Source organism: Cicer arietinum, chromosome 8 (genome assembly GCF_000331145.2).
Source record: "Cicer arietinum cultivar CDC Frontier isolate Library 1 chromosome 8, Cicar.CDCFrontier_v2.0, whole genome shotgun sequence".
Taxonomy (NCBI): domain Eukaryota; kingdom Viridiplantae; phylum Streptophyta; class Magnoliopsida; order Fabales; family Fabaceae; genus Cicer; species Cicer arietinum.
Genome location: NC_021167.2, coordinates 2,194,266 through 2,216,608, shown reverse-complemented (window position 1 = coordinate 2,216,608; position 22,343 = coordinate 2,194,266). Strand labels below are relative to the sequence as shown.

Sequence of the window (22,343 nt, the reverse complement as noted above, 5' to 3'; positions counted from 1 at the left end):
GAGATAAGAAAAATATGACAAAAAAATATTTTAATCAAAATTCAAATTCTCTTAAATGATTTGTCTTTAATTAAAATTTATTAAATATTTAAACTCAATCACTTAATTATATATTTATAAGGATTAATAATAAAGATAGAACTTTCTAGAGTAAAAATAAAAATATATTTGTAAAGAATAAAAAAAATATTTAAACATTTTTTGCAAAAGAAAATAGTGAGAGATACATGGAAAAAGACAAAGTAAGAATATATGTTTGACTGAAATAAAGGTAGAGAATCTCTCCTAAAATAGCTCAATCACATTTTTCGTCTAAGCGCGGTGCCAATCTTAGTTGAATTGAAAGAATCATCCACTCATTATTAAATTCAATGAAAATCAACCTTTCCAGTGAGGCAATCGATACAATATATATACACACTAATACGCCTAGAACCAAACATATATACATAGGAAAAGTGGAAAAGACTTAAAGTCACATTAATTAGAACAAAATGAAGAATTGCATAATGTATATGGTGATTGTAATTAGCATAATGAGTGTAATTAGCTTAGTAGATGCGCAAGCAGCTCCACCTTGTGCTATTCAGTTATTACCATGCATGGATTATCTTAATTCCACTACTAAACCACCCAATAGTTGTTGTAATCCAATTAAAGATTTAGATGAAGCCGACAAAACATGTTTCTGCCAACTTGCTTTAACTCCTGGCTTACTTGAAGGTTTTGGTGTTAAAATCTCTCAGGCTTTCAAAGTTCTCCACTCATGTGATGTCAATTTCGATATCACTTTCTGCAAAGGTATGTTTATGTATTAGAAACGGTATAGTTGTTTAAAAAAATAATAATTTTTTTTAAATAACTATTTTTTGTAGTTTTAACTATTTATTACTGCTTTTATAAAAATCAGAATATTAAAAATAATCTAAAATGTGTTTCAAATGAGAAATTATTTTTAGTAATTCTCTATCACAATTATTTTTAATAACTAATTTTTTTAAAAAAAATTACATTATGGTTTGAACAAATACAAAACAACTTTTATTAAATAAAAAAAAAACAATCTTTAAAAATCATCTCTAAATTATTAATGCCAGTTTTTTTTTTATCATCTGTAAATATAATTGTATATGTTAAAACGTTTAATAATATGGGTTGTCTGTCAATTTTTTTTTAACAAGCAATTTGATTTTTGTTGTTTCATAATCTCTAATTTATATGCATTGTTATCCTGAAACTGGAACTAAAATATAATTTTATTTTACTTTTTGGAAAATTTCAGCTTCTTCTCCGACTCTTTCTCCATCATCTAGGCAACCCCCAGGTAAAAGGGTCTCTCAATTTCAATTTTTGTTGATTATGAACAATGCTTACCAAATGTGTCACTTAAGTTATACATACCATTGCATTCTACTTAATAATTAATATAGATGATTTAATTTTAAATATTTCATGGTTTACTCTGGTTTAAGTATTTGATTTTTTTTACTCAATCTGATATATATTTTTTTGGTCAATAAATATTTTATATTAAAAAAGGGATACTTGTGCATCTATCTGATCATTACAAGTGTACCTAGTAAATTGCATGCATATGCTTCATTTGCACATGTGTTTTTTCACTCTAGTTAAAGTGAAACAACTTTAATTTTGATATGTGATAAAAAAAATGATATTTATAATTGAGTAACGATTACTTTTATATTTTTAAAATTTTATTGAATTAAAAGTGTTATAATTATTTGCAATAATATGTGACATTTCAAAGGCTCGTACTTCGTAAATCTTTTGATAAATTTTTTCAAATCGTTGTAGTTAGTTTTTCTAAAAATTTGCATTTCGTAATTTTTTTTTCATTTGTTCTATATCTCAATCAAGATTTGCTCAATGCTTCATCAAAAAGAATGATAAATCTTCAATTTCTTGCTGAAAATAGTTTTGACTACAAAGATAAATTAATTATTATTGGATGCAAACCCTTTTTTTCAAAAGGTAGTGTATTTACAAAATGAGTTGGTGTAGATACCACGCACCCCCCCATTTTTACCTCCCACCCCCCATTTTTTTTAAAGACTATTTTACCCTTATTTAATTTATAAAAAATTATGGAAAATATTTCCATTTCAGTCTTCCACCTCAACTTTCGAATGTTTTGTAAAATTGAAAACTTTCGAAATGTAATTATGCAGAAAAAATTATTAATTTCAAAACTTTGGAAAAATACCAAACGTTCGAAATGAAATATTCTAGAAATTTCGAAACTTTTGATGAATATGAAATATTCGAAGTGTATTTTTTCCAGAAAACTTCGAAAATTTCAAACATTCGAAGCAATTCCATTTCGAAAATTTCAGAAGTTTCGAAACTTTCGAAACTTTCAATTTTTTTTTTTTAAAATGACTGAAACTTCTGAAATTAAATATCAAATTTATTATTACTATTAATTTATTACCATAAATTTATTATTATGAATTTATTATTATTTATTACTATTTATTACTAATAAAAATGTATTTCGAAACTTTCCATTAATACCAAATTTTCGAAACTCAACATATATCAAAAGTTTTTCAAAATTTTGCATTTCGAAACTTTCATATTCTTCGAAAGTTTCGAAAGTTTCTGTATTTCGAAACTTTCTTGTTCAACGAAACTTTCGAAAGTTTCATTATTTATGGGAAAAATATACTTCGAAAGTTTCATCATTCGAAACTTTCATATTTTCGACCTCTATTTCGAAATTTTCATTTCTTCGAGCATCAACAATTTCGAAACTTTCTAATTCCATGAAACTTTCGAAAGTTTCTATGTTTCTAAACTTTCAAACTTTCGAGACTTCCATTTCGAAACTTTCAACATGATACAAACTTTCGAATGATTTGGGGTTTCATACATTTCGAATATTTGAAATATTCGAATTTTTACTTACTTTTGAGATTCGGAAATTTCAAATGTTCCATGGGTGGGTAGGATCAGATTCAGATATTACAAACTTTCGAAGAAATTGGGTAAAAAAGGAAAGTCAATTTTTTTTGGGTTTTAATAGATGAAATTGAGGGTAAAATGGTCTTTTACACATGATTGAGGGGGGTGGGAGGTAAAAATGGGGGGTGCGTGGTACAAAACTCAATATTTTAATGTGACTGGCCCAAATTCATACTCAAGAGTTAGGTGTTTAGCATTGAGAGCTTCTAGAAGCAAACACGTGTCTAAAAGTACATTGATTTAGTAAAAGAATAAATAATAACAATTAATTATTAACTTATCAATATTTAAAAAAGAAACAAATATTTATATCGTAAACTTTATTTATCTGTATTTTATAATTATTAAAATAACGTGTAAGCGTTACACTCACTAGTCCACCATAATAATGCTGAATTTTTACCAATTTGCAGCAACACCTGGAAGTGATGAAGGAGGATCGGGCAGAATCACTTTAAATGGACTCTGCTTTATACTGTTTATTTGGGCATTTGTGTTGTTTCATTAAGAACGTGGCGTTCATCTTCCAAAGATACTTACCTAAACCAAAATTGTATTTGATATTATTTTTTCATTATTATTGAGTGTGTTTCAAACTTTCAATCAATGTGTTTGGTCATCTATTATATTAGTCGTATTTTTTTCCCTTAAAGACGTGGCTCGTCGTCAATGTTTTTAAATTAAACTAGTCATGATAAAAATATTAAATATCAACCAAAATTAATTTAAAATTTTCCAATTTAATTAAAATTTAGTAGACTAAATATTAAACGACTGAGATGTTGGATACCAAAGTGTGGAAAAAAATATATGTATCCAAAAAAGAGCGAAGGGAAATATATGTAGTTGATGGAAAACAATTTACGAGTCTAAAATAATATTAGTAAAATAGTGTACAATTTGCGTCAAAAAATTTGTACACTTTTATATATATATATATATATATATATATATATAATAAAAAAATAAAAACTTGTACACTTAAAGAGCATCTCCAAGACTCCAATGTTGAGACTTTAAAATAGTTTGATTTTTATTAAATCTAACTTACAAATTATAAGTCATATAAATGATATGATTTGTGATTAATTGAAAATGTAAAATATCTTAAATTCTTAATGTATCAAGATTATTCTCATTAAATAAGTTTTAAAAAAATCTTAATTGTGTTGAAGAGACTATGTGCCTTGTGACTATGCCACTTCATGATGTGGATGGTGAGGATAAATTAATATAGGGCAAAAAATAGGGACGAGGTGTCCAAAGTTAAACCGGAGTACTATTGTGCCATAGAGGAGCTAATAGATAATATTCATTTACAAAAAGAAAAAAATTGGATGAACATGTGAAAATTGAAAGTTCCACATTAAATTAAGTTTTTTTTGTGTGTTGTGGATATGGCAAACAAGAAATGAGAAAGTTTGGGACAACAATGAAATGTCGAGCTAAAACTCTTTGTTTGACAGCAATTATTCAGTTCAAGAGGCGGAAGCTACAAGTTGTCACGATTCGTTGATTTCGGGTTTAGTGTCCAAAAGATGAGATCAATAAAAATAAAACAAATATAATTAAATATTATAAGGTTAGTTTACTACCGTTATAAACAAACTTGGTTGCTCAATCAAAACTGTATTGCAAAGAAGGGGAATGCAGATTTTGAGTTGACTTTTTTAATCGAAAATATAGTTGTACCTGCACTTGTTCATGGAGTCATCAAACAGATGACTAAGACTTCGTTTGAATATAAGAAGAACGTAAAAGAGATTTGAGAGTGTGACTAAACATAAAGACGTGAGAATAGATTTAATATATTTTTATTGTAGTTTGTGTATTAAATTCAAGAAAAAATAAAATAAACAAGAACAATTTTCCAATTGTCCGGTGAAGAAAACACTAAACAGATATGCACTACCTTAACAGAACAATGATTGCCCTCCGGGCAAATTGGCCGAGAAGACAGTGAAGCTTCAATACTATTGACTTACTTTTCTAAATCGCCAATTTCAGGAAGGAAATTCAGTAGGTTATAATTAAGAATAATGTTAACAAAAATACTTTTTTAACACATTCTTTGATAGATTAATATCTTCATGAATCCTAATTAATTCATCTGGAATCCACATAGTTTGGTGAAATCCATGTGAATTTAAAGCAATCAATCTGAATCTGTTAAAATTTGTGTCAAAGAATGTGATCCTCTTAAATTAAAGCTCCTTTTAATTAAAAATCCAAAACTTCAATGGTAATCGCAATTTTAAGGAGAATGACGAAAGAATGCAGAAATACAAGATCCTTTAAAATAACTAAACATTTTAATTATACTTAAAAACAATACACTGCCTCAAACGAAAATAATATCTTTCTGCTTAATCAAAGGTTCTTAACAAAAATAGAAATTGCATCGCTCACACGGCCTCCAGATGAACCTCAACATGACCCCACAGATTGCTGGTGCAGCAACCCTGTATAACCTGAAAGCCACCAGTATGAGCCGATATAGTCTCTAAGCCACTAGAGTGCTGGCAGTTGTTGATTCACTGCAAACGTCAGAAGTGAAGAGTTGCATTAGGAATATAGTAGAATTGCAATCAAACAAGGCGGCAAGAATTGCAAATGAACAAGAAGGCAAAGTATTACACATAATAAATAATAAAGCAAGCAAGCAACCACACCGAGAAACAATAGTATGCATGAACGTCAACATAGAATCTAACAGAACAACTGCAATAGTTCGAAAAATGCTTTTCAAAAGTAGTACCAGCACCAATGATAGTTTTCTGCCTTTCATTTCATTCATGTTGCTGATTCAGAAGCAAGGGTGTGATGTATAGAAACTACATAGCAATTTATAACGAACAGAAATTTATAATAGAGTAACTAATATAATGGGTATGAGCTTTGGTTAGAATGTAGGAAGTTCCGAAGATAAAAATTTGGAATTAAAATTACTTGATACTTACACTAATCTAGTACAATAAACACATTAGAAGGGAAAATAAAGAAGACTTTTTTGTCACTTTTGGTTGAAAATAATTTTCAACTTGTCATTATTTTCCATTTTAACATATAGTCAAACAGGCCATCTATTGAACTTATTTTAAGAACAAACTTGAATTCAAATGGTGATGACAGAATATGAAGTCATTGAAATGGGGAAAAGATGAAGGAAGATACACCCGAGATGAAGGATATTAAGAATTCAATTCAACACAAATGAAGACGAAGGATAAAACTAGTACTCAACCCAAAATGTATAAGTTAAATTTTTAGCTAGTAAGATCCTCCCTAAATGATCGTGAGCCTTGGTGGACTTTACGGGATGTCCCAGTTTTGAATGACCCTTCCAAACAAAAGGAAGAAAGCTACTTATTTAAGATGTATCCCTTTCATTTCCTTTTCCATTAGTTGCTTGCCTTTACTTGAGAACTGAAATCATGTTTCCCAGCCTATGATAAAACAAATCTATGTCCCCAAAGTTGTAACTTTTAAGGTATTCCACAAATTGATTAACCAACAAATAAAAGGAAATCAAAATTAGTGTAGAATAACATAAATTGCAAATGTGAACGATAGATTCAATGAAGTCCACCCACAAAGTCCGAGATGAAGATTTGGCTAATGATACAAATAACGATAATTGACCCTCTAGTTCCAAAAGGGAAAAATCTGTAATCACTGACTAAACTTAGCTTTGCAGTTGAATCTAAATGACAAGCATGAAAGAGAATGGACAATCAAGAGGATGGAAAACAAAAACAAAAGGCAGCGGAGAGAGTATGATTATCTTACTATTTCCACACAGGGGGAAGCTTCTTAGTTTTCTTGTAATAGCGAGCCAGGCGATGGATTCTGCTCTCAACAAGGATGAGTCTGAACTTGGAGTCCTTGTCCTTCCTGTTCCTTTCCAAATGCTTACGGATTGAAACCGCCTTCTTTATCAAATGGTACAAATCCTCAGGAATCTCAGGTGCAAGTCCTGCAAAAAAGGCAACAACAGATGAATAGGTGGATATTTGGCTCTAGAGAGACAAAAAATCGTTTTGAATAAAATCGGTTCTAACTAAATGTGATTTTAAGTTAAAGTATATTATGTTTAAAAACATAATAAATTTGCAAAAGTTTAAAAGTAAATCCACATTATAGAGGCAAAAACTATAAAAACTATGTCTAACATAAAAATCAAATGTAGAGGCAAAAACTACAAATTTAAGTTATAATCAATTCTAAAGACATAATCAAATGTAATCTAACAAGCCTAAACATATAAAATCAATTTTACAACCAGGGCCAGCCCAACACGTTATGAGGCCTAAAGCGAAATTATTAGATAAGACATTTTCAAAATTTAATACATAAATTATTAATATTTTATTTAATAATTATATAAATTCTTTTTAACAAAATTAATGACATTTTCAAATCTATTTTCTCTATATTTTTCAAATAAATAAAATAAGACATTTCAAGGTTATAAGGCAACATCAGACACACTCATGTAAAATTTTCCATATTTTAGTTGAAGAAGAAAATAATGTGTGTATATATTGTAACTCATGTTAACAATATGTTCACTATTTATCTCATGATCTCTCCCTTTATAACTAGTATTTCTCATATTAGTTTTAAGAAACAAGACATAGGAGCACATCTTATAGCAAACAAACCGAAAAAACAGAAAGCAAATAGAGAGATACCATGAGCTTTGAGGATACGGAGGATTTTGCTGCCGGTAACGCTCTTGACCTGAGCAATACCGTGAGAGTCACGGAGAATGACACCGATCTGAGAAGGTGTCAAACCCTTCTTGGCAAACTTGCATATATTTTCATCAACCTAATTGAAAATACAAATTTCAAAATGTGAATATTAATATAAAAATATGAAAGTTGAAATGTGGAAAGAGAATTAGGAGAATATAATGTTAGTTACATCTTGGGAAGAGATCTTGAGCCAGCTAGGGGAAGTCCTTTTGTAGGGTAATGCGGAGGAGGATATACCCTTTCTGCAATGAAACAAAGCGTAATCAAAAGTGTGAGAGAAAGTAAATCGAATTGGAAGAGAAAGAAGAAGATGGTTGAGATTAGAAGAGGCGATACCGACCCACTGCTATGCATACGCCCCATGGTTTCTGGTTTCGGCTGTCACTGCAGTACACCACTGAAGCAGATTGCGAATGTGGTTATCGATCCAAACCCTAGAAAATAAGCTCTACCCTATTTCTCTGCCGTTTATAACCTTGTAAATCACAAGTGATTAAATTGCGGTTTTTAATCTTATGTTTGGGCCCGAAATTCACTTTTTTTTTTGGCTCGCCTTTGTCCGGAAATTCAACATTTTATTATTCTATTTAAGAATCAATTTTTTAAAATAATTATTCATTACTCTATTTATTGGACTTACACTAATTGTGTTTTTTTTTTACTATATAAGGTAAGATAATATTTTTGTTATCGTTCAATCCATCATTCAATCTTTATTTATAATGAGTAAAAAATACTATTAAATTAAAATTTATGACATTATTAATTTTATTTTTTACTATTGAATTGTCATTTTTAATTATATGATTTAAACTTCCAAAAAATCTTTATGTTTTGAGAAGGGAGAATGAATATTCACAATTTTTTTATATATAGAGGGTTGAAGGTCAAAAAACACAATATCTAAATTTTTAAATGCTTAATATGAGTTTGACAATGCTCATAGCAAATCACATTAGACCCTTATTCCGAACCGAATATCTAATATTTTTAATTTTTATAAAAAAAAATTATTCCTAATAATAAAAATTTAATTACTAGTTAGAAAACGTGACAGCAAAATGCAATAATGTGTATATTGTAATTTTAAAAAAAGAGAAAAAATTTATTCTAATTAAAAAATTAACATATTTTGATATTATTCAAATCAAATTATCAATAGTTGAATGACATATTATTTATATACTAAAAATTTTAATTTAGTTAATTTTAATATATGCTATAATAATACATACATAGATAAATTAAAAAATTATTGATCTAAGTATCGATACATACTCTGTTTTCTGTTTCTGGTAGAAATCATGGATAGTTAGTTAGCCAAATCCGATTTATTCTTGTCAAATTTCTATGTAGTCTTCAACATTCTCCTTTTAGAAACTAAGATTACATATGTTGTAATTTTCGTAAAAAATACACGTTATAAAGTGATGTATTTTTTATTTCTAAATTCTCATATTTTTGGAACAAATAGACTATATAATTTCGAATTCGAACAAAATGTATTCAGAATATGGTCAATGACCAACAAAATATTAAAATACTTTTTGTGAAAGGGGCCGTCCATTACATTAACTTGCTATTAGAATTTTCATGTGTTGCACTAAAGCGAGGATATATCGCACCCCTACCAATTTAGTCAAACGTTTGTAGTGAATATAAACAATGGACCTGTAACTATGAAACAAACATTGGACCTTCATAGTCTCGTTAAAAAAACATTGGACATTTATAGCCAAGAAGCATAAGTTGTTTTAGCTGGGCTAATGTTTGTATGAACATAGGAGTAGGAGAAGAAACTACCTTGTAATCTTCAAAATTGTTTGATCTTCTTCCATCTTCATTTAATCAAGCGTTAAATTTAGCGTTCATGTGTCATAAGTTTGCCGAGGCTTTCCTACTAAAATTTATAGGTTTTAAATGCCTCAATTTTTGTTTGATGAACTAAGCATGTTGTCATACTAAGAACATTTTTTTAACATTCACTCTTTTATTGATTTTAGTGAATCATACACTTTGAAAATGAGTCTCACATTAAGTAGTGAAACTTGTGAATTTCATTCACTAAAAAGAGTGAACGTTAAAAACGAGGGTTAAAAAATAAATGGTTTTTAACACTCATCTTACTAAAAAAACATTAGCATTAAGATTGGCATGTAATAATCTTTCGATCTCTTCCAAAAGAAAAAGAAACATGGTAATGACGCTGATGTAGGTAAACCTTGTGACAAGAGACCCGAAACCCGGTTACTTGTCTACTAGCAAATGGCCGCGGTAAGAATGCACTTGTACAAGGTTAATATGCTACAGAACTAATTCTACACCTTTTTTTATTCAAGGTGTATTAATTTGACTGATAATAAAAAAAGCTTCCTACAATATTAGGTTGAGTAAGACTTTTTTTTACAGAAGGTTGAGTATTATTACACATGGGGCTGGTGTAACATTAGAAAATAACTTTCATTTTTAGCCATTGCATATGAACAAAGGAAACAAAAATGTAATAGATTCCTATTTTTAAACAGTAATTTTACAATGGCCGTAAAAAAATGAGTTCCAACAGGTAAGAGTTCCAAAAAATTAAAATTGATATCTTAGGGTTCAACATTCTGCCCGCCAGAGCATTGAACGAAAGTCGTAAATAGTTATGCAGGCCAATGTCCACATAGTGCAGGTAGACAAAAACACATGACACGGCAACATCAGAAAGTAATAACAAGAGCATAGCACTAGATAAAACACCTAATGAGAAACTTAATGGGAATAATCACACAAGTGCGCAGATACCTGTGGGTCACGTGCAAGGAAAAATAAACAATTATTAATTCATAGTTCATCTGCATTCCTGTTCAGTGGATGAGCCTCATCAAGAAATGTTTGGGAAGAGTCTAAGATGATGGGTTTAATTGTCTACATTTGACATTCAATATTTTCCATTCAAGCAGTTTCAATTCTACTTTATCTTTGACCTGATAGCGATACTCCAGGGCTCGGTCAAAAGTTCCAGGGTATCACAACGAACGTTATCCACTCATGGACAACAATTCAATACTTAAGAAGTTATAGCTACAATACGTAGAGGATTTAAATATCCACATCCATAGTTCACAAACATGACATCAAGCAAGAGTAACCTACATAATGAATAATGATATAGGTGCAAGAGTTGCACATTTGTTATGCATGAGACAGAGTCCCGCATTTTCAACAGAGGTTCTACTTACAATGAGTTATCTTCTGCATCATCTAATATTTTATTGCCTCATTTACATACATTTACAGAACATGCAAACAGTTGAGGAACCGGAACAATTACCTCTTCTACCTCTTGCAATCACATGCATACAATAACACATGCAAAAACACAACTTTAAGAACATATCAACCCTCATTGCCTAACATACGGTACAAATGTCTTGTACAATGCTAAATGTGGGACCAAAGATTTGGTGTCAGGGAAAAACATATACAGCATAAAAATGATTTTATAATTTTCTTTTATTCTTAGAAAACATAATTTATTTTGTTGAGGCCATCAAATAATTTACAAAACTGATGGATATCATGCCGTACTCAATTAACTGTTATAGTGATTGTTCAGATCTAGGTCTGGTTGATATCTATTGAGAGTCAGAATATTCACTCTTATTCTTTACACCATTGGAATAATGTACGACACTCTAGCAGTGTGTTGATAGATTTCTGTAAGCATTATATAGGAATAGTCCCTGTTTTTACATTCGACTAAAGATTCACAGATCATCACTTAAAGCTTGTTACAGAACAGAACGGCTTACTTCCTTCCTAACCTGAATTTAAACGTTTAGAAACAGTTCTTCGAAAAGCCATATAAACAAAGTTTGTTAAATATGTCAGTAACCAAACACAAAGTTTCATATGTAGAACCTACATAAAACTGTGAAATTACAAATAACAAAAAAAAGACTAAATCAAGCATGTATTCAATTCAAGCAAAATCCTTCTAATCATCATTTTGAAGGGTTATTCAAACCAAACCGCTTCCTTCTATATCTGTTACACCTAGCACCAGTGAAAACACATTTGTACAATCAACATTCAATTGCTATCGAGCAAACAATAATACATATCATCTTTGTGAAGAGCAAATCCCGAGTTACAAATCTATTTCAATAAAATATTGTATACTTTCATTTCCTGATCAATAATATCTTTTCTACATTGAATTATATGCATCTCTTCTTACTTCAGCAAGAAAATTCAGATGCAACTACAAAATGTCCGGGCGAGCAGAGATTTTACATAATACCCAATTCCACACTGAATAGGCTTTGATTATTTAGTAAAAATCCACCCCAATCATCTACTCCCTTTGCATAACACTCAAAAACTGAACACACAAATTGATGCAAAAAGCCACAAAGGATTAGATACACATATTTTCCCAACCCTGAATCGGTCTCAATTACAGCATATATAGAGTACCTCATTCACAATCAAATCTCATCATACAAATCAACCCAAACAAATAGCCAATTTGATTATCCAAACGTTTCCTAAAGCCACACTCAAGGTTAGATACATAACATAAAATTGTTTCAAGTAAAAATAGAAACAGATGTAATAAACATAACTAGGTTAATTGATTAATCCACTTGCAGAAAACAGAATGAAAAAAAAAAAGCAAGCATCACAGATGAAATAACGAAACACTAGAGAAAGAAGAAGAAAAAGCATTTAAACCGATTCGATTTGCATGATGTAGCTTCACTTAGCGACCATTCTAGCGATGAAATCTTCGTAACGGATCTTGCCATCGGAACCAACATCGACTTCCCTGATCCACTCATCAAACTCAGCAGGCTCGAGTTTCTCGCCGATGCTGGTGAGAATATGACGAAGCTCGGTGACGGAGACAAAGCCGGTAGAATCCTTATCGAGAACCTTGAAAGCGTCGCGTAGTTGGCGATCGAACGGCTCAGGTTTCATGTGTTTGGACATGAGATCCAGAAACCGAGAGAAATCGAACGGCGCGGTTAGGTTTTCTTCGGCTACGATGGATTTGAGTTGAGCTTGGGTCGGGTTACCGCCGAGAGACCGCATAAGGATTCCAAGTTCCGATGGAGCGATCTTACCGTCGCCGTCGGTGTCGAACAAAGTGAATGCTTCTTTCATTGAAGAAATTTGATCGTCGCTTAGATCCTTACCCATTTTGATTCGGATTCGTGTTTAGGCGTTTTCTTCTATCGCTTATATTTTTTCAACAGGATGGAAATTTGAAAATGCTTTCTTCCTTCTCCCTCTTTTTCACTCTCTCCTCAGATCGATGATAATGGTAGCATCAACTCGCATGCTAGTTTTTTTTTTTTTTTTAGTTTAACGACGTCGTTCTGACGTTGTTGGACGCCATTATTCGGTTTAGTGGGTCGACTATTTGGGCCTAAGCCCATTAAAAAGAAGGAAGTTGGGGTGTAGTGTGGGTGTTGGGACGGGTGCACGGACTAGCCTGATCATCAATTATTTCTGCGAGCAAGTGAAATGTCGGACTATTGGGAACTGAAATTTTCTTTAGTCTCTGCACTGGCTCAGTTTATGCTTGCTTCCTCCAAAACCGAATAAAGTTATACACAAATTAATTACGGCAAATATTGCTGAATTTCTTAAGAAATTAAAAGTAAAAATATAATACAACAATGACATATTATATACTTCAAATTTTCATACATTTCATATTATTTTTAGACATCACTTTTTATCAATCATCTACATATCACATATAGTGATTAAGTTTTGGATTTATTTTCATAATCATAATAAGTATGAAATATAAGTATGAAAATAGTAATAACAACAACCTGTACTAGTAGTAGCTAAGCTAACTAGTTTCATTTCTTCTATAAAAAAAAATTGGAGTAGTAGCTCACTAGAAAGTTATCTTTTTTTTTTTTGGGTAGAATCACTAGAAAGTTAATTAATTTATTGAAAAGTGAAAATCAAATAGGTCAAAGATATTGGCCCACAAAATGACATAAATCATAATTCCATTAACTAATTCCACCAATATTTTCCGTAAATAGTGGCACCTGCAATGTCATAATCATGATATTAAAATCCATTTCCCCCCCAAAACTACTCAAAGTCAAGAGTCACTACATCTAGTCATATATGCAATGTGAACCAACTTATCTCTCTCTGTCATCAACTCGTAAAGTTAAATTCAACCAATTAATCATTCACCCATCTTTGAAAAATCCTTCCACTTTCCACTTCCCACTTTCCTTCTTTCTCTATGCAATCTATCCACGTACTATTACAAAATCCCACACCATTAATTAATTAATTATTAAATTAAAGTCTCAAAGAAAATTCAAACTACGCACTAATCAAAAATATGTTACAAAGTTAGATTATTTAATACAATTTATCATAAAAACTCAAACACATGTCTCTCTTTTTTTAGCTTCTGTTCCAGAAATGAATTCCATCCATCTCATCCTATCTCTGTTTCTCCTTTTTACATTTTCAACTCAACAAACAGTTAACGGAAATGCAGAACTAAGGGCTCTAATGGACTTAAAATCCTCTCTAGATCCAGAGGGAAAGATCCTTACCTCATGGATCAGTGATGGTGATCCATGCAGTGGTTCTTTTGAAGGAATTGCGTGTAATGAACATTGGAAAGTGGCAAATATCTCTTTGCAAGGAAAAGGTCTTTCAGGTTGGATTTCTCCAGCTGTGTCTGAACTCAAATGCTTGTCTGGATTATACTTGCATTACAATAATCTTTCTGGTGAGATACCGTCTCAGATTTCGAATCTCACTGAATTGGTTGATCTTTATCTTGATGTGAATAGTTTATCTGGAACAATTCCTCATGAGGTTGGCAACATGGCTAGTCTACAAGGTATTTAATTATATATAGTCTCTTTTTTTTTACTAAATATATACTATAGTCTTTTAGTAAGTTATTAATAACTGAGTTCTTTAAGCATTTGATCAAGGGTTTGATTATTGAAGGTGTTTTTGTAAAAATATATGTTGATGATGTTAATCCCTTAAATATATACCTTTTATTTTATTTTTACAGTACTCCAATTGGGAGATAATCAATTGGTGGGGAATATACCTACACAGATGGGCTCCTTGAAGCAGTTAACTACTCTTGCTTTGCAATATAACAAGTTAACTGGTCAAATTCCTCTTAGTTTGGGGAACTTGGAGAATCTTAGTAGGCTAAATTTGAGCTTCAACAACTTCACGGGTTCTATACCAGCAACACTAGCCACTATTGCACATTTGGAAGTTCTTGATATTCAAAATAATTCTTTATCAGGAATTGTTCCTTCTGGTATGCTTCTAGGCTCTACCCCCTTAAATCCTGATGAGTTTACTTCTGATACACTGTTGACAGTAAAAAAAATAAAATTATAATGATAGTGTATATGAATTAAATCAAATTCGGCTAGTTAAGTATTATTTAAGTTTTAACCTTATGCCTTACTCCACTTCCAAATTTTCTTGGCTTTTCTCTATGCATTATACTGTCAATCCTAACCAACATTTTGAAAATAAAAATGAAGCATTGAAGAGACTTGGTGAAGGATTCCAAGGGAGAAACAATCCAGGTTTATGTGGAGTAGGGCTTTCTAACTCCAGAGCTTGCGAGAACGATCCAGATTTAAACGCAAGCGATGTCGGTACCACAGATCAAGACCATCTCAAAAATATTAACAATACTGCAACGCCTAGGCCGGAGCCTGCAAATATCCAAGTACATTGCAACCAGACACATTGCTCAAAATCAAGAAGTTTTCCTTTGAGTGTCATCACAGTAAGTGTTGTAGCCATCACACTCTCAATCATTGGTTTTGGATTGTTTAAACTCGTCAGATATCGCCGTCGAAAGCAGAGAATTACATCAAACTCTTCTGAAGGGAAATTTAGTCCTCAGCAGCCTAAAGAGTTATACAGAAAAAGCCCATCAACATTTGTTAATCTTGACTATTATAATGGTTGTTATCCATTGCCTAATGATCAAAATGCAGATGGATTAGCCAATGAATATCTAAACCAATTTAGGTTCAATGTAGATGAAGTCGAATCTGCGACGCAGTATTTTTCGGAAGCCAATTTATTGTGTAAGAGCAAATTCTCAGCAATGTATAAAGGAGTTCTCAGAGATGGTTCTCTTGTGGCTATTAGAAGCATTAACATGACATGCTGCAAAACCGAGGAAGCCGAATTTGCAAAGGGATTGAGCTTATTAACCTCATTGAGACATGAAAATGTTGTTAGATTAAGAGGTTTTTGTTGCTCAAGTAGTAGAGGTGAATGTTACCTTATCTATGACTTTGCCCCAATGGGTAATTTGTCTCAATATCTTGACATAGAAGATACAAGTGGCCATGTGCTTGATTGGTCCAAGAGGGTTTCTATCATCAAGGGCATTGCAAAAGGTAAATTGTTGTTCCTAATTGCTGATATTCACTTAAGAAATATATGATACAAATGAAAAAGTTTCCAACAATATAGTGTAGCTTGAGATATCAATAAATAAGGTTATTATTATTGAAAAAAACTACTGATTGTTTTTATCATACAGTTCGAAAACTTTCCCCTATTAAACCTAAATAAGGACTCATAGTAGACTATGACCGTGATCTGACAACTTTGATCTTGCATTCTAACGTTGAATAGCTGACAAGTAATCGATAGTTTTCCAACATTCATCTGTTACCTGAAAATTTCACTCCAAACATAGTGAGTTTTTCATATGTTCTTAAGTGATAAATGCTTTGGAACAAATCAAATTTGATTGTGACTGTTTTATACTTCTTAAGATCAATAAAGCTGAATGAATGTTTTCTGTGTTTGATACTTGCTATTCCTTTATGATGATCAGGGATAGGATATCTACACAGCAATGAAGGAAGCAAACCTACAATAGTACACCAGAATATTTCAGTAGAGAATGTTCACCTAGACAAAGAGTTTAATCCATTGATCATGGAAGCTGGACTTCCTAAGCTTCTTGCAGATGATGTTGTTTTCTCAGCTCTAAAAGTAAGTGCTGCTATGGGGTACCTAGCTCCCGAATACATAACTACAGGGCGCTTTACTGAGAAGAGCGATATATACGCGTTCGGGGTTATAGTACTTCAAGTTCTATCAGGCAAGAAAGCAATAGGTGGTTCAATAAGGATAGCATTTGAGTCTTTCAAATTTGATGATTGCATTGACACAGATCTTAGAGGAAGATGTTCGATATCTGAAGCAACGATTCTTACAAAGCTTGCAATGCAGTGTATCCATGAGAGCCCCGACGAAAGACCGAGCACGGTGGATGTGATTCAGGAGCTAACTGTATTTCCTGCTCATTCATAAGGATATACTAATTTCTATTTGGTATTAGGAAATGTTGAAATGTTTACTAATTGTTGGGCTTCATCCATGACTTTAATATATTTCCATGAGCACATATAGTTATCTAAGTTAGTCATTGCCAAATAATTGTAAATCTCACTGCTAGCCTTTTAGTCAGACATATATAAACTTTTATAATTTATACTGGTCGATTGTGGATTTGGATCCTCTTATTTGAATATGGATTTGCATATCTGATGTTGTTGAATAATTGGCTATGTGGATGAGGCGAACTGTGAAAACAGGTTAAAAGCGGAGACAGATGCTGCACAAGAGTTAAGCCCACATCGCGTAGTGCACGTATGAAACAAAATTTATAATATTATAAATTAGATAAAACATTTTTGTTCTTAACCGCAGCCGTTTTTTCGCCAATTAACTAAAAGAATACTGTCTGATTGTCACTTTTCAATAGCATACGCCGGTTGAAATACTTTATTTTATATATTAGTTGGTTATATTTGAAGTTTTGTTCAAATACATTTAAATTTTTATTTGTATACGTATATTACAATTAGATGATGTAAAATCTCTTTTTATAGACATATCGTAAGACATTGAATTTCTTTTTTGACTAAATATACTACTTTTAAAACAACTTTTAAATGTTAGTAGAAAAAAACAACTTTTAACTTTAAAAAAAATTAGACACATTTTCTTAATATAATATTTCTATATTTAACCACTAACGTGTTGTTAGCATTTGCATACAAGGTAAAAGAAAAATCGTACTAAAGTCACTCTTCCACGGAGTTTAAAAAAGATTTGTTATGATTATTTTTTAATTTTTATTGGAATATTTAAATTTTTTTATCAAATTATATTATCTAATTAATATTATTTGTAATACTATTAGATTATTATATATCTACTAGTCATAATTTTATTTTAAGAATGTTAAACACTAAATATAAACATCTATTATTAAATTATTATATATCTATGAGACATAATTTTATTTTAAGAATGTTAAATATTAAATATAAATATCTATTTCAGTCGATATTTAAACACTAATTTAATAAATTTAAGAGTCTAATTCTTCTCACTACATACTCTATTTTCATCGATCTACTTTTATTTAGAGATTTAAATGAAGAAGATGATCTTTCTTGAATTTCTTTAAAGATGTAGAATCCTATTTTGATATTTGTTTTGTAATTTAATTGATAAGGACCTTATATTTTAAAATGTAAATAATTAAATTGGAAGAAAAAAATTAAAAAATTAAATCATTAATTATATTTAAGTTGAAAGACTAAATAATTAATTTGTAATCTTATGCTACATTAACATGTTTTAAGATATATCATCATTTTTTTAACCAAAATAGATCCAAGTCAAAAAATAAAATATAAATGATATTTTTCTATACATTTAAAAATAAATAAAAGACATGAATAAAAAATAAAATGAAAAGCAGATGTGTTACAACTAAAAAATAAAATGAGTGCAGTGTATATTTTTGCCTCTATACATACATATGTAAGCATGGATACGATTCCAACTAGTCAATTATTTAAGATTAAGATGAAAAGTGCTGACATTAATTAACATAATGGATGAGACCACGAAGATGGCTTCGTGGAGTCCAAGCAAACATTGAATATATTGAGAAAGGGAGTGGGTAAATGTAAATCAGCTGTTTCTTGGTGACAAAAACGCTACTTGCCACTTTTTGGACCACATTCATTAATTCTTTATTTTAATTCTTAACTGAGGTGTTCCCAATATATTTATTAGCATTTCTCAATTATTAATTACGAACGCGGTGATCTCACATCTCAGAAATCTATTTCTTGCCGATCGCTCTTAGAACGGTTTCTATTTGACTAGTTTCCTTCTGGATTTTTCCAATTTGTATGTCATATATTTGTCACAAATTGCATCCTCTAAGATGTGACTATTTGTCACGAAAAACGTGTTGCAATGAAAAATCAACTTGTCCATATATGCTTATTACATTCAAGTCATCAAAACAAAATATAATTTTCAAGTTTCAATCTCATTTTGCCAAATACATTTAATTTAATTTTTGAACAAATTAGTAATGCTTATACAATGTTTTTTTATTAAAAATGATTAAACTGTGAAAGTAACAATAGTGTGATATTTGTTTTTGAAAAGGATTAAACTTGTACTAAAATCAAAAGCAAGCAAGCAAGAATTTATTGTTTGTTATGAAGTTAAAACAAAATAATAATAGCGGTCGCAGTCATAAGATAAAATATAAAATAAAATTAGGTATTAAGGTTTGATATTTTGTGACACGAAGATATTTTAATGATATTTTGTTGGTCCACGAGTCTTCAATTTGCAACTAGAAGAAAGAAAAGTTATGAACAGAACAACTACTCCACTAAAATCCAAACAAGCAACAGAGAACGTATGAAAACTGAAAAAAGTAGTGCCATTCTGGTAAATAGTCACATCTTATAGGAGTATTTTATAATTTTAAATACAGACTCTGACGAAGAAAGCACCGAGAAAATGTCAAAATGTGAACAACACCATTACTGAAAAAGTGAGAAAAACCCACCGCTATCGTAATCCAATACGTTACATTAGCGTGGCCGAAAGACAAAAAGTCAAAGGTCTTGTCCCTTCCTTTCACCCATAAATGAAACCCACAACTCCCCTTTCCCCTTCTACACTCCAACGACCAACACAACACACAAACACCAATTTTCTCAAACACAAACACAACATAAAGAAACTTTATAACATAGCATGAAAGGAATGAAACTAGTTTGGTCCCCAGATAAAGCAAGTAACGCATACATCCACACAGTTCAAGCTGTAAGCATCGTTTATTAAATCAATCCATCTTCATTTTTTTTAAAAATTTATTAGACATAGTAGAAGTTTTAGTATTAGCTAGTTAAAATTTGTTAGTGTAACCGATTAGTGTTCTGATAAATTTTGTGCAGTGTGAGATTTTCAATGAATCTGGAGTGGCGGAGCTAGTATCTGCTATGGCAGCGGGATGGAACGCGCAGCTTATAGTGGAAACATGGTCACGTGGCGGAGTTATCCCAACGAGTGTGGGTTTAGCCATAGCGAGTCGTCAAACGTGTGGAAGACACGTGTGCATAGTACCTGATGAACGGTCGAGATCAGAGTATGCAAAAAGCATGGGAGAAGCGGGTATGTCGCCGGAAATTATGGTTGGGGAACCGGAGGAAGTTATGGACGGTTTAATCGGCGTAGATTTTTTGGTTGTTGATTCTCGTCGGAAGGATTTTCCGAGAGTGTTGAGGCTCGCTAAATTGAGTGGTAAAGGTGCTGTGTTGATATGTAAGAATGCGAATTTTATTTCGAAGATGGATTCTGGTTTTATATGGAGGAGCGTGGTGGCGCGTGGATCTAGACGACTTGTTCGGTCGGTGTTTCTTCCGGTGGGGAAGGGAATTCATATGGCGCACTTTTCGGCTAGCGGTTGTGATAACTCTGTTTCAGCTATGAATCATAAGGGACATGCTATTTCCAATAGATGGATTAAGCATGTTGATCAACGCTCAGGGGATGTGCACTTTATTCGAAGATGAAAATATGTATATATCTCAACTTTCATTCCAAAACCATTTTTTCCTTTTTTTGTTTGTTTGTAAATATGGTATGAATACGATTAAGAGTATAGGTGAAAAGGATGTTATTGCGGAAGAGCTTGACCTTAATTACTGTATTACAAATGTGTTGTTTTATTTATTTTTACGAAGATAAAACCATTTGTAGGTTAGTGAATTCTTTTTAAGAGTAGTATCAAAGTTTATGAGTACTCCTTAAAAGCATTGCAACTGTTATGTTTATGGTTATGATCAAACCATTCGTACGACTGCACATTGAACGACTTGAGAATGATTATACGACACAAAAATATAAAGAACAATGGAAAATTGGGCGTTAGTTGAGTTCACACTCTAAGCGTTGAACATTGGATGTTAACTGTTAGTGAACATTGGACTCTAAATGTCGTGTCTCTTCATAGATTTAATTAAATGTGCTTTTATATGTTTAAGACACAATAGTAAGTGATAATACAGCTTTTGGTTAAAAAAATTGATCGTATATGATTGTAACCCTCGATGAAGGTTGCTTTTAATACATGAAGCGTGTGACTTGTATTATAAATAAGTGTTGCATACACAAAATTAGTAATTTGTTCTAAGCCATTTTCTCTTATTTTCTTGCTATAAATAATCATTCTCTTTTCTAATGTATGAGAAGAAAAGTAGAAAATATTTTTGTATAAACTACTCTTTTGAAAGATAAGTTTGTATTACTTGTGAAAATCACATCAAGATTTTTAAAATATTTTGAAGGAGATTTGTCAGTCATCCTATTTGTTAGGGATTTTTGGGAGTTCACCAGCAATAATAAGTCAATTGTTTCAAGATCTATAATAGACTTTGACACCACATCTTCATCCAAAATCTTAAGGCATTAAATATATAAGTTACATATTTTATATATCTGTTCATTGTTGAGATGAGACTAAACACTCACACTTGAAATTTGACAATTCTCCCATGAAGTGTTACCCATATCACTATACTTGATCCAAACTAGAATCACACAACTGCTTTCTCACAAGTCGAACCATTGTTCTAATATCATTTGTTGGAGAATCTGGTGAATCGCCGTATTTCTAATAAATACATTGTGAAATTAAACATATCCTAGATACATTTTAAGTAAATATATGTATATGCAATAAATTTTCAAATGCATGATTAAAATACTAATATATAAGTTTCATTATTTATTTTTCTCTAGTTTTTATTTGGGAAAAAAATTAGAAGAGACATTTATTATTACCGTAAAGATTTATTTTATACTTGTAGTTTTGGTATCTCTATTATTATCAATTTATAAAATTGATCATTCTATTTTGAAAATTGACAGTTTTGATCATTCTCTCAAATTTTTTAACTAAAAAATGACAATTTAACATCTTTTTAATGACACGACATAGAATCGTCAAAATGTATTAATTATTCCATGTCATTAATTGAATTAAAAATATGAAATTATTTTAAACTTGAAATCTAAATTTTTACGACGTTTTATTTCAATTTCATGGATGTTAATTATTCTATATTATCGTATCATATGTCACATTATTTAAAGCATCACACATAATCATTTTTTTAGTTTAAAAATAAAATAAAAAATATCAAAATTATCGACTTTTAA

At 31.0% G+C, this 22,343-nt stretch overlaps 5 protein-coding genes across 5 annotated transcripts; 3 read left to right on the top strand and 2 right to left on the bottom strand.

Moving 5' to 3' along the window:
* The first annotated feature begins 434 nt into the window (after nt 1–434).
* Nucleotides 435–3,626, top strand: LOC101493149 (non-specific lipid transfer protein GPI-anchored 7-like). Its single transcript, XM_004511598.4, has 3 exons — nt 435–801; nt 1,283–1,324; nt 3,399–3,626. Exons 1-3 carry the CDS (start codon nt 495–497, stop codon nt 3,491–3,493), a joined length of 444 nt encoding a protein of 147 aa, XP_004511655.1. The 5' UTR covers nt 435–494; the 3' UTR covers nt 3,494–3,626.
* Nucleotides 3,627–5,257: 1,631 nt separating this feature from the next.
* LOC101492487 (small ribosomal subunit protein uS15-like) lies at nt 5,258–8,245 on the bottom strand. Its single transcript, XM_004511596.4, has 5 exons — nt 8,086–8,245; nt 7,915–7,987; nt 7,680–7,818; nt 6,775–6,961; nt 5,258–5,522 (listed from the first exon to the last, which is right to left on the bottom strand). Exons 1-5 carry the CDS (start codon nt 8,106–8,108, stop codon nt 5,489–5,491), a joined length of 456 nt encoding a protein of 151 aa, XP_004511653.1. The 5' UTR covers nt 8,109–8,245; the 3' UTR covers nt 5,258–5,488.
* A 3,988-nt stretch (nt 8,246–12,233) lies between these two features.
* On the bottom strand, nt 12,234–13,112 carry LOC101492145 (probable calcium-binding protein CML13). The gene has a single exon (XM_004511595.4). The coding sequence runs from the start codon at nt 12,933–12,935 to the stop codon at nt 12,492–12,494; it is 444 nt and encodes a 147-aa protein (XP_004511652.1). The 5' UTR covers nt 12,936–13,112; the 3' UTR covers nt 12,234–12,491.
* An 813-nt stretch (nt 13,113–13,925) lies between these two features.
* Nucleotides 13,926–17,297, top strand: LOC101491817 (protein NSP-INTERACTING KINASE 2). The gene is made up of 4 exons (XM_004511594.4): nt 13,926–14,628; nt 14,812–15,072; nt 15,305–16,180; nt 16,627–17,297. Exons 1-4 carry the CDS (start codon nt 14,199–14,201, stop codon nt 17,106–17,108), a joined length of 2,049 nt encoding a protein of 682 aa, XP_004511651.1. The 5' UTR covers nt 13,926–14,198; the 3' UTR covers nt 17,109–17,297.
* A 2,472-nt stretch (nt 17,298–19,769) lies between these two features.
* On the top strand, nt 19,770–20,886 carry LOC101491309 (uncharacterized). The gene is made up of 2 exons (XM_004511592.4): nt 19,770–19,946; nt 20,078–20,886. The coding sequence occupies exons 1-2, from the start codon at nt 19,878–19,880 to the stop codon at nt 20,693–20,695; spliced, it is 687 nt and encodes a 228-aa protein (XP_004511649.1). The 5' UTR covers nt 19,770–19,877; the 3' UTR covers nt 20,696–20,886.
* Nucleotides 20,887–22,343: the final 1,457 nt, after the last annotated feature.

What these genes read in the sequence shown, in the direction of transcription:
- LOC101493149 (XM_004511598.4), top strand. Translation starts at nt 495, where the DNA reads ATGAAGAATTGCATAATGTATATGGTGATTGTAATTAGCATAATGAGT. An exon ending in CGATATCACTTTCTGCAAAG is followed by an intron (nt 802 to 1,282) that starts GTATGTTTATGT and finishes GGAAAATTTCAG; the next exon opens with CTTCTTCTCCGACTCTTTCT. An exon ending in ATCATCTAGGCAACCCCCAG is followed by an intron (nt 1,325 to 3,398) that starts GTAAAAGGGTCT and finishes ACCAATTTGCAG; the next exon opens with CAACACCTGGAAGTGATGAA.
- LOC101492487 (XM_004511596.4), bottom strand. Translation starts at nt 8,108, where the DNA reads ATGGGGCGTATGCATAGCAGTGG. An exon ending in TCAAGATCTCTTCCCAAGAT is followed by an intron (nt 7,819 to 7,914) that starts GTAACTAACATT and finishes ATTTTCAATTAG; the next exon opens with GTTGATGAAAATATATGCAA. An exon ending in CCGTATCCTCAAAGCTCATG is followed by an intron (nt 6,962 to 7,679) that starts GTATCTCTCTAT and finishes CCTTTTTTGCAG; the next exon opens with GACTTGCACCTGAGATTCCT.
- LOC101492145 (XM_004511595.4), bottom strand. Translation starts at nt 12,935, where the DNA reads ATGGGTAAGGATCTAAGCGACGATCAAATTTCTTCAATGAAAGAAGCA.
- LOC101491817 (XM_004511594.4), top strand. Translation starts at nt 14,199, where the DNA reads ATGAATTCCATCCATCTCATCCTATCTCTGTTTCTCCTTTTTACATTT. An exon ending in CAACATGGCTAGTCTACAAG is followed by an intron (nt 14,629 to 14,811) that starts GTATTTAATTAT and finishes TTATTTTTACAG; the next exon opens with TACTCCAATTGGGAGATAAT. An exon ending in CATCAAGGGCATTGCAAAAG is followed by an intron (nt 16,181 to 16,626) that starts GTAAATTGTTGT and finishes TATGATGATCAG; the next exon opens with GGATAGGATATCTACACAGC.
- LOC101491309 (XM_004511592.4), top strand. Translation starts at nt 19,878, where the DNA reads ATGAAAGGAATGAAACTAGTTTGGTCCCCAGATAAAGCAAGTAACGCA. An exon ending in ACATCCACACAGTTCAAGCT is followed by an intron (nt 19,947 to 20,077) that starts GTAAGCATCGTT and finishes AATTTTGTGCAG; the next exon opens with TGTGAGATTTTCAATGAATC.